Genomic DNA, 12,287 nt, shown 5'->3' on the forward strand with positions numbered 1-12,287 from the left:
GAACAAATCAGAAACTGGAACAGTGTAAGATAACAGAGTCCAGTAGATCTGACCTAACTCTGAAATTTCAGGCTTTCACAGATAAAGAAATATAATCATTAAGTTATTTAAAAAGACTCCTTCAGACTGTTATTTTTCCTAATGGTCTGGTATCAAATGAAAATTCTCAAGACTGTAAATCAGAATAGACTTCAGTGAGTCTGTAGATAGAAAATCTTTATTTTCACTAATCTTTGATTTCTTTTTTAATCCTGTGTATTTTATTTTATACATTTAAAAATATTCTGAGAAGTTCATAGGCAAGATCAGATGAGTAATGGGGTCCATGATTCCATTAAAAAAGAACAAAAATGCTTAAGAATCCTTGACATAGATAATCTGAGTATTAAGATCTACTTAAAGTATTGTGGATTCACTGGAAGTATAGGCAGAAAATCAACAAAAGTTTATACTCAGCAAAACTTGCTCTGTCATTTATTAGCGCCACTGATGAGGGACTTTCAAAGCATTCATAATAACAAAGATCTGTCCACATAATGCTGCATATCTAAATTGCTAGAAGCCTTTAATGTGCCATAAAAAATGGACACTGAACTGTGATGGCCTGACAGACAATGCATGTTTCCCATTAGTTTGAGAAAAGACTGAAATGTGAAAATGTGGTACCCCTTCTGTGTCAATTATTTAAGAAAAGTCCAAGTCACACTCAGAAATGTTTAGTTCAGAAAAGTTAATATCACAATAAAAGAAACTGACCACTAAAAAATATAACACCTTCCCCTTTTACCACCATGTGATGATCACATTGAAGGTAGAATAACATGGTTAGGGTCTGAGAGTCAAATAAAATCTGTGAGAGGAGCAAAGAAACTTGCTTTAGGAAGAAGCTGATTAAGAAGAAATGTTACTCAATATATTTCTAACATTTAAAACAAACTTGCACAAAGAATTGAGCTTTTACCTATAATTCTTCCCTGACTTGGAGGCTTTTCTGACATATGTTGAGTCAAAGTTGGAATTTGTTTTATAATTTTGGAAATTTCAATTAGAGATTTTTCCCCCTCCAGGTATCCAGACAGATGTTGATGATTTGTTCTTGGTTCTATCCTACACATATAATATATCAAGAAAGAAGAAAAAACAGAGCTTTTTTCATACCCTCTTCTTTTTCTAGACTCCAGATAAGAAATTTGATTTAGTATGTCATCCCTCAGATCCACCTAAGGTATTATAGTAGTCATTCTTTTCACTTTGTTACACTCCTTCCCCCCCACCTCAATCCTACTCATTTTGTTATGTAGTAGATAATAGGAGCCTTAGGGAGAAATGACCACAACATCTTATACTTTGTAAGAATTAGCCCTAGAGTTAAGAAAAGCAAATTTACAATGAGTTGGTTTATAGATAGTACCCTAAAAGCTAAAATTCTATTGAGGAGACAAACAAAAGAGAAGTGGAAAACTTTCAAGAATGAAATACAGGAGATCCAAACAAAAATTCTATTTAGGGAAAAAGGGGAGTTATCTGCCCAAAAAGATCAATGTAGATACATAGAGAAAATTGACCAACTTAGTTTTTAAAAAAATACACATATAAAAGATGAAAACAAGACCAGATAATGGAATATTAATGCAAAAGTATCACATTAGTCTATAGAAGGAATGTCAGGAGTCCTAAAAACAAGAAGTTAAGAAGGTAATCTTTGGTCACAAAATGAGAAGATGGGAATCATTGGAAACGATCTTGACGTTGAGAAGATTGAAGGCAAAAAGAAAAGGAGACAGCAAAGAATGAGATGGATTGTGTCACAGAAACAAGGAACATGAATTTGGATAGATTTCAGGCCCTTCCTTGCCTCTCTTCTCTCTCTACAAATTCTTTCAGTGACCTCACTATCTCCAATAAATTGATTATCTGCAGATGACTCCCAGATCACTATCTCCAGCCTTAATTTTGCTCATGATCTCCACATCCTCAATTTTAATTGCCTATCGGCTCTTGAGATCCTATTAGCACCACAAACTAAATATTTTCAAAATGGAACCAATTTTATTTCCTCTTCTCCCTGCTCTGAACTCCTTCCTCCAATAAACTTTCCTATTTATGTTGAAGGTATCATTGCTCTTTTCACTCATTTATATTTAAAATCTTGGAGCTGCCCTTGACCTTTCTTTCTTCCTGGCTTCCCACAGCCAATCAGTTAACAAATCTTGTCTATCTGTATCTTGTCTGTCTCAAACCTTTGGTTTGCATGCATAGCATTCTGTTTGGAGCTCTTACATGGAGCTCTTACAAAGCTCTCATTCTTCTTCACTGTACTACTAAATAACATCTTAATTGTTCTCTCCACTTCCAGATCTTGCCTAATACATCTTTCACACGGTTTCTAAAATATTATTCTTTAGGTACAAATCTGACCCTGTCATTTCTCTGCTCTAGAACAAAATATTAACTCCTCAGGCTACCGTTTAAACTCATACAAAGTCTGGCTCCTAGCTATCTACTTCAATCTGGCTCCTTTCTAGAACTGTTATTGCAGGACTCCCTTCCACATACTCAGCATTCCAAGCTAACTTGCTCTATTAACTGCTCCCTAAATTCAGCATTTCACTAACTATCTCCATTCCTTTGCATAGTCAATGCACCAAGTCTGGAATTCAATCCCTCTACATCTTGACCCTTTAGAATCCTTAGCTCAGCTCAGATACAATCTCTCATGTGAAATCTTCCTTGATTAAGTACTTACTCCATCCCAAAATGTTCTTTGTTTACATATCTATCTATCTATCTATCTATGTGTATATATATATATTCAAACACTAGTGGAAAGTAAGGAACTGCTTTATCATTTTTTTTTTTTTTTGGTCTTTGTAATTATAAGATACAAACCCAGTGCCTTGCACATAGTAGCCACTTAAATTTAGGTGAGGGCAAAAGAGTTTTCTCCAAGTATTTAAATAGATGTCATTTGGAAGAGGAGCTAAAAACAACAGATGAATGTTGCAGAAATGGATGGATATTTCTCCAATGGATATCAAGTTTCACCTAATTCCATGTAGATGTGAGATTCTCTGCAGGCACCCTTGGGACATCTGTTCAGCACAATCCCAATGTCCATCCCTATGACTGTTAGTGAATTCTGACACATTCTTTCTTCCATCTGTTCTCCTGTTCCTGCCTCTGAAGGAATAGCTCAGAACAGAGGGCAAAGTTAGAGATAGAAGAATGATTGATGAAATGATATAGCAGAGAAATCAGACTGTACAAGAAACTTCTTTGAAGGATAATGAAGACAAAAAACTTCTTGGCACTGATGTAAAAATAACCCCAAAGAATAAGAACAATAAAAACTATGTTAAATTTTATATAGTGCCTACTGTACACCAGACATTGTGCTAAGAGCTTTACAATTAGAGAAGAAATGATTTATGGGAAGAAAGAACCATATTTTGAAAGTGAACGTATAATCAATACCTTTTAAGGAGTTTGAAAAAAAAAAAAGAATGAAGGAAAAACAGATTGAAAAGAACAAAACAGGTCACACTAAATGTTATCCTTGAATTAAAGCATTCAAGAAAATAACTTGAGAGGTAATCTACCATATAGGGTAGAAGACCACCTTTGGCATAAATAAGTCTGGAGTGTGTTTCATGCATATTGCTATAGAACATTGAATGAATCATTTTATCTTTCTCTGCCTATCTCTAGGCAACCCTCAAAGGCTCTAAATTGCAAAGGAGTTACCTATCTGCATTGCTAAAAAAAGTTCCCATGCCAGAACTTCCCTATATCAATGAAAACATTGGTTCAGACCTAAATATATAAATAAGCAAATAAATAAGTGAATGAATAGGTGAATAAATAAAAATATAGATAACTAAAGATTAATATTTTAGTCAGTAACACATAGGAAAATAAAACCAGTAAAAGATACAGAAAGGTAGGGAAATATTTAGGCTGAATTAAGAAATACTGGAAAGTATTGGCAACATGGAGAACTGAAAAAGGGAAACATCTTTTAAGCAACTAGCTTATTGTACAATTGTCTATTTAGCTCTCTGGGCCTTTCCTCATTTGTAAATTGTTTCTGAAGTCCCAACTAGTTCTAAAACTCAAAAGAATGGAGATGATGCTCATCTTACCTGGTTGTCAATTTTTAATTCCATCAATGAAGTATTATGCTGAAGGGCTTCTACTAGGGACAGGATTCCAGATCCAGAAATGAAGTTTGATTCCACATTGAGGCTCTTCAACACAGCATTAACCTTTAGCATTTCAGCTAGTGCCTTCAATCAGAAAAAAGAAATGATGTATATACACTAAGCCACATCAATTATCTTTGCAAAGATCTGAAAACTTTTCTCAATCATCCTGAAAACTGGAACACATTTTGCAAATAGCATGGCTTACTAGCATAAACATGCTGAGGAACAGAGTCTAAAATGCCTACATGAAGCCCGATTTCTCTTAATCCTTGTCCCTTCCACATTCCAGATGAGATGAATTTCACAGAAGAATTTTCCTACACTGGGTATTGGGGAGAAGGAAGAGGCGTGTCATTTTATGGTAGCCTTAGCTCTTAACACAATGTCTGGCAGAACAAGTGCTTAATAAATATTTGTTAACTGCTTGATTGTTTTTTTTTTTTTTACAAGAAAGAAATGAGAGTGGGGAACATATCTCTCCCCTTGCCCACAACCCTATTTTGCACTGGTTGAAAAAAGAGAAGAAAGCAAAGCTGCTGACCAGGAATAGTAAAAACCTAGATCACAGGGTATTCAAAGGGATTTAGTCTGTTGGGTTCTGAGATAATCATCAGTGCATCCCAAGAAAACAAAATTATTACTAACTGGTTGAAGTAAAGTTTCATTGGGTAAGAAAGTCTTAGCTAGAAAATATAACTTTCAGAAATTATAAGCACAAGTCCAAATCAATGATTTCTCCATGTTTGAAATGCTAGATTTCCCCAAATTGATATGCTCTGTCCAGGACAAACAGATCAATGCTGGCAGATTTTCCTTTTGAAAATCTAGTATAAGTTTGGTTATATTTTCTTGCTATCCCTCTATAAGAAAAGTGGCCAACAAAAGCAAGATCAATCCACCAGTGAAAATATTTCATCACTAAAATTCTAGTGTTTGTCTAGGAATCAGCCAGTTCTACACCTCCAAAGGGGAACCATGCAAAGTCTCTGATGGTTCATATCAGCATAGCCATCCAGTTTGGAGAATTCCATCCTCAAACCCATTTTTTCCTCAATTATCTGAGCAATTCAGAATCATTGGATGTCAGAGCTGGAAGAAGGCTAGAAGTCATCTAGTTTGTGATTCTAGTCTGAATCAAAAACAAGAATCCCTTTAGTTTCCTTGACAAAACTATTTTACAAGGCCTCCAACTAAAGTATGGGTTCTGGGTTGATTACTTTTATAATTCCAATGCACCTCCCTTGGATACAGTGATTGCATCACCTATCTCTCATAATTATTTGGGAGTGGGTTTGATGAGGGGAGCCCCAAAACTCTTTCTCTCTCTTTGACTTTGGGAGTGAGCCATGGAGTAAAGCACTTGAGAAGCTCCTTGAAGGAAAGATTCTCTTTGAAACTTGCCTCTGCAAAAGATCCACCCCAGGGAATCAAGATAAAATGGTTTCATTCTGTTATGTAGGTGGGACGGATTGAATACCATTCCTACTTAGCCAGAGCTGGAGATTCCAACCCTATTGAATTGGAGATTAGCCCAGAGACATTCATTCAATTCCAAGATTTTCTATTCTAATTCCAGCTCAAACTTCACCTAGCCCTCATCAAGAACTGCCCCCAGTTTCTAGCCTAGGCTTCAATTATAAAAAGAGCCAACTTGGGGCTTGCTCCTTGCAGATGACCTAACATGCCATGCCATGAAACCTCTCTTTCCCCGTGGCATAGCAGCAACCCTCTGCCTGCTGAAATGATATTCTCTTTCAGCATTACCCCCTCTTTATCTCTTTCTCACCTATTTCCCTAACAAGACTTTATATGTCTCTGTCAGGATTTCTCTGCTAGAAACTTTACTTTTCTGTCAGGACCTTGCCACCAAGGAATTCAGTCTTTCTATTTTTGCATAGCAAAGGCTGACTTCCCAATGCCAATAATAAACTTCTTTTTGCTAGTCTAGCTTTTTGGGTTTATAAATTCCTTTTTGAAGGATCTCTGCACCACCAGAAGGGGGTTCCCACAACTCCCTGCCCTACACTGAACCTCATCATTTGGGGACCAACCCCAAACTTTTTCATTTAACTCCCTGATCTCCAGGAATCCTGAACCTCTTGGTTGGATTCCCTGACCCCCAAACCTCATCAGATTCCTATATTAATATTCCAATAGAATCTTAAGTTATCTAGCATTTATATAGCACTTTACAATTTGTAAAATGCTTTTCAAATATCATCTCATTTGATCTGCACACCTACCTTGAAATTGATGTGCTATTATGATACTCATTTTACAGATTAGCATATTGAGGTTAATTGAAATTAAATGAGTTGTACAGGGTCCCATAGTCTATATGTATCTGAGGCCAGATATCAAGTCAGTTCTTCCTGACTCCCAGATTCAGCTCTATCCCTTGTGCCACTAAGATGCCCTGAGAAATTAATTAGTGATTATAGTCCAAAGAGATATTATAAGACATGAATTCTGTCTCTATCACCTAGAGCTGCAGCCAACACATATAGCCAGCACAATAGGATCAAGGATTCTCTTCCTACTCTCCAGAATGAGTCCTTCCTACCTCCCCCCTCTTTTTTCCCAGCATTTTGAAGCCAATTGAGATCTCATAAATGGGCATGCAAAATTACCTCAAGCAATGAATGATCCCTATTGGCCCAAACATTTCTCTTCATTAGTCAGCAGCCTAAAGATACTTACATATGCAACAGGATCATTACTTCTTGTTCCTACAATGCTGAATTTCTTCACATATGTATTTTCCTTCAATGCTTCTGCATATGCTTTTAGAGTCGGTATGGGAATGTTCTGTAGGGGAAAACCCATGAGATATACTGGAAGCTTGAATAAAACAAGAACTGTTAAGTAGATATTTTGCAGAACAATCCACCAGCTCCCAAAGGACACCCAAAGACCATAAAATCACTACCATCATCATCCTCCCTCAAAATAAATAGGGCTTTCTTTTCAACTGACTAGCATTTTTTTCAAAGGCAGTGAAATTTGGTCAGAACTTTCTGGGGAAAAATTACCATTATTCAGTCATTTCTGTTGTGTCCAATTTTTCATGATCCCATTTGGGATTTGCTTGGCAAAGATACTTTCTTCTCCAGCTCATTTTACAAATGAGGAAACTGAGGCAAACAGGGTTAAGTGATTTGCCCAGTGTCATAGAGATAGTAAGTGTCTGAGGCCAGATTTGAAGTCAAGTCTTCCAGCACTCTGAACTACCTACCTTCCCTAACAGGTTCTCACATAAATGGAACTGAGGGAATTAAAAACCAAGGGAAAAGAGTACATGGTTAATTTTATAGATTTAAAACTTCTCCTTTCCTGCCTATTAATGCACTTATTTCATCATATAATTATATGTTGCCTTTCCCTTTAAAAAGTAAATTCCTTATGAATAGGGCAATTTAATTAAATATATTTATATCTCTAAAACCTGGTACGATGCCTGGTATTTAGCTGACCTTTATTCACAAGAAATATACATTTTAAAGGGAAATGCAAAATACATAACTATATGAAGAATAAATACATATTGGATAAATATGAATCTCACATTTCACCTTTTTCCACATTATTATTGTACACATACTGCTGAAATAAATTAAATAGTTATAGATTGATTAAATTGATCTGGCAGTAGCTAATAGCTAACATTTAGATGCAAATAAGTGGTTGAGTGTAACAGGCCTGAAGTCAGGAAGATCTGAATTCAAATCCAGCTTCAGACACTTAGTAGCTGTATGACTATAAACAAGTCACTTAACCTTGTTTGTCTTGTCTGTAAAATGAGTTAAAGGAGGAAATGACATTACTCCAGGACATCTTTGCCAAGAAATGAGGCAATGAAGATTTGGATAGGGCTGAAATGACTTAATGATAACAACAAACATTTATATAGGGCTTACTATGTCTCAGACATAGTAAGCTAAGCACTTTTTTACAAATATCTTATTTGATTACAACATCTTTGCGAAGTAAGTGCCATTATTATTCCCATTTTACTGATGAATAAGTTAGGCAAATGGCAGGTAACTCACGTGTTTAGAGTCATAGAGCTAAGAAGTTTTAAGGCCCAATATGAACTCAGGTCTTCTTGATTCTTCACTCTAACCACTCTATCATCAACTACTCAACCTCTGGCAAGAGGTTATTTCCAGCCCCATATGTTTCATACAATTTTTCTTTGTACATATCCCCATAGCATCTATCTGTTACAATGACAAAAATTCAAGGACACTTGATAGGACTAAAAAATTTTAAAGGTTCTCTTGTTGAGAAATATAATTCTAATTTTTCACAGGGGATCAGGTACAGCAAACAAGAGAATTAGGACCATCACAAGCCCTGACATTTCCAATCTAGTTGTTTACCATTTTTGGTAACCATACAAAAGAGGAAAAAAAAAAAAACAAACAAGAAAACAGAAGTATCTGGACCAGAATGCTTTTCATCAGCTCAGAAAGAAGCAAGACAGCAAGACAGGCAGGATTAGAACTACACCTATGCATGGTTCACTGAAACTCTAGGCTTCCTTTCCCATCCCATTTTCCATGTAAAATTTGAAGCTTATGAAGGAAAAACAGAAGGCAATTTACAGTTAATTTTAAGTTCTAATATCCTACTGATCTATAATCTCAATAATGTTGGGGTAATTTATTGAGGCAGAACTTGCCAGTCCAACTCTTACTGTCTTCTCCCATAAATATAAGCACTAGAACAAAATGATGATGTCTAGCTCTCAATGCTCCTCTCAGCATCCTTGTAATTTATGCAGCTTCATTGCACTAGATTTGCAAGATAAGGTAGAATGAGACCTGATTTAGCCATGAAGGTCAAGATCAGATGAGTGGTGATGACATTAAGCAACAGCTGGTGAATGAATTTATGTAACAGGATTTAAAAAAAAAAAAATGATACTGTTTTTAAAGGTTAGCCATTATAGCATTTAAAATTCTTAATGCAACAAAGTGCTACCTACAGTAGTGCCTGGCTTTATCTCAAATATCTCTCATGTTTTAAATAATATGGAGAAGTTTCCAGGTCAAGTGTCAACTGTCAGTGACACACAACCGCACCTGTTGTTAATCCATAGCAGATCTTTTTTGTTCATACTTAAAATTTATGGCATAAGATCTTAAACAAATTGAATGCTAACTAAGCTAATTAAGCATGATGCTTCTTCCTAACAATTAAATGTAGACTATTGAAATAAATTCTTACTGTTCACTTAACACTTCCTAGCTATGTGATCCTGGGCAAGTCACTTAACCCCAATTAATTCACATTCACACACACACACACACACACACACACACAAAATCCTTATTGTTCTGTTCAATTATATCCAGACCATTTCCTCAGACATATTTTAAAATGACTTCTTTTCCCCCATCCCCACCTGAAATTAAAAGGAGAAATATATACCCGGATATTATTGAGGTTGACTTCTTCAAGTTTGGGATCATTATTCTTTATTCGTTCCAGAGTTTCTTCTATATCTGTTGAATTTGGTTCTTCATCAGGAACTGGTTTATATTGTGTTGGCTTAATAACACCTATTGTATTCAACAAAAAGGGAAATGTCATTTGAAAGAAAAGAAAAAAATTTCTTAAGACTATACCCATTTAAAGACTACTATTTTTTAAATATCTTTTTTTAAAAATTGTAAACATAACAAAGATCAACAAATTTGAATATTTCAATGATCAGAAAACAGAAAAGAGAAGAGTTAGCCTATGAAATAGTGTTAGGTAGTATTTTAAGTGTATTTTAAGTTTAGCATGAAATTAACACAATTGTCTTGTCTCTGTTCCTCTCTTGAACTGTCTTTTTTTTTTTTTTTTTGCTCTCAGTTATGCATTTTTAAATGTGTCACTGATGCTTTTATTTTCTTCTTTTTTTGCATAATTCTCATTACCCACCAACTCCCTTCCTCTTCCTTAGTTGCTAATAACTATAGTTAAACAAGACAAATCACCTATTGTTTTTAATCTCTAAATTTATATCTTTCGGCTTCTTTAGTCTACTATCTCTCTGCTAAGTGGTGGTAAACACAGCTTCATCATCAATCTTCTGAAGATCTGATTGAGTGCTTCATTGACCACAGCACTGAAATCTTTTAAAATTGTTTTCCTTTACTTGATGATGGTGATGATGATGACGACATTGAAATAACTTGTTTTCCTGGCTCTGCTCAGTTTGAAGGGTCCCCGAAACTCTAAAACTCCTTGAAGAACAAATTCTCCTTGATTCCTGCCACTGTGGGGACCCCGCCCAAGAATAAGCAGCTTCATTCTTTGATTGAATTTGGAGCAGGAGATGCCAATCCTATTGAATTGGAGAAACACCCTATTCAATTAAAGATTTTCTATTCAATTTCAACTCAAGCTGAAACCCAGCTTGTAAATAAAAAGAACCAACTTGGGGCGCAATCCTTGCAAAGGAGCTAATATGCCATTCTTGGCATAGCAAGTCTCTGCCTGCTGGGATGAGATTCTTTTCCAGCATTACCCTCTCTTCACCTATTTCCCTAACAAGACTTTATATCTCTTTGTCAGGACCTTACTTTATATCTCTCTGTATCTTTGTACCACTAGAAGGGGGGTTCCCAAAACTCCCTATCCATGAACTGAATCCCAAGGGGATTTAGGGGAGCCAAACCTCTTCATTTGGTTCCCTGAACCCCAAACCTGCCACTAACCTCATCATTTAACTCCCTGACCACTAGGAATCCTAATCTCATTTTGGTTCCCTAAATCTGATCTCATCAAGTTTAGCTTACATACCTTCATACAAATCTTCGCTTGTTTTTTTGAATTCTTGCCAGTCTTAATAATCCATTACATTCATAAATCAGCTAGTAGGATCAAGCACTAGATCTGGAATCAGGAAAACCTCAATTTAAATTTGATCTAAAACATTTATTTGACTGTGGAACCCTTGGCAAATTTCAATTTTTGTCTGCCTCAGTTTCTTCATCTATAAAGTTAAAATAATTTAAGCACATACCTACCAGGGTTGCCATGAGGATTGAATGAAATAACATTTACAATACATTATATAAATATTAGTTATTACTATTATTATAATATATCAGGTTTTGTTTAACCATGCCTCAATTTGTTTCCAATTCTTTGCTACAACAACAACAAAAAAAATTTGCTATATAATTTTTATACATATGGGTTCTTTCTTTCCTTGAGGACTACTAATGGTATCTCTGTGTCAAAGAGTATGCATATATATAAAATATAGATATAATTTAATTTTATTTAGTGCTTTTAAACATATTATCTCCTTGTTAATCTCTTTTAACTATATATATATTTAATGATGCCTTGTTTGAGACCATTATTGCCATTTCTACTTTTAAAATTTTTTCCTGAGTTTAAATTCTGCTCTTGTCCCTTATTTTAATTCTGTGTGACTCTTAAGTATGTTTCATATAAATGACATAATGTAGAATTTTATATTCTAATTCATACTGTTCCACATTTCAGTTCCAGGAGATAGGTATCAAAATCTTATTGGTTTTAGGTTTTAATTTTCTGATCTCTTCTGGTTTCCAACCTTCCTATAATGTGATTGTTCAGAGTACCTTCAGGCTTCAGACCCATTGACCAGATCTTGGGTTGGCTTCTTATCCTTGTGCTAAGTCCCCACTGTGGGCACATTAATTTTGTGATTTTCAAAATTTATATTTTTTGTGGTTGTATTTTTTGATATGTTGTTTTAATTATTGTTTTAGTGTATTTAGTATGTTTTCTCATTGTCAATTTCTTTGGTAAAACTATCATTTCTATTATCTATTATTTGACTGACTTTTTGAGACTTTTTTTACTTAGCCTTTTTTTGTTTAAATTGTTGCTTCAAAGGTCTGAGGAGTTAATATTTTCCTAGATACATGAATACTCCGTGAACCCTAGGTTTAACAGAGGATGCACAAAGCTGCCTTTCCTGCTTCTAGTCTTGTGTGCTACTTTCAGAGCTTTGTTTCTTCAGAGATGACAAAGCAATTTCTTTGTTGCTCCATAGCAAGAAAAAGTTGATGACTCAAGTGGAACTTTAAA

General features: G+C 35.2%; 1 protein-coding gene across 1 annotated transcript in view; it reads right to left on the reverse strand.

Moving 5' to 3' along the window:
• Positions 1 to 12,287, reverse strand: part of TMOD1 (tropomodulin 1) — a 116,656-nt gene that overhangs the window by 12,535 nt on the left and 91,834 nt on the right. Inside the window, exons 6-8 of the mRNA XM_051995685.1 lie at positions 9,642 to 9,772; positions 6,906 to 7,013; positions 4,143 to 4,286 (exon numbers count right to left, since the gene is read on the reverse strand). Of these exons, the coding sequence (XP_051851645.1) occupies positions 4,143 to 4,286; positions 6,906 to 7,013; positions 9,642 to 9,772 (383 nt within the window). The remainder of the gene's footprint in view (positions 1 to 4,142; positions 4,287 to 6,905; positions 7,014 to 9,641; positions 9,773 to 12,287) is intronic.

This window comes from Antechinus flavipes, chromosome 1, assembly GCF_016432865.1.
Source record: "Antechinus flavipes isolate AdamAnt ecotype Samford, QLD, Australia chromosome 1, AdamAnt_v2, whole genome shotgun sequence".
In the NCBI taxonomy this organism is placed as follows: domain Eukaryota; kingdom Metazoa; phylum Chordata; class Mammalia; order Dasyuromorphia; family Dasyuridae; genus Antechinus; species Antechinus flavipes.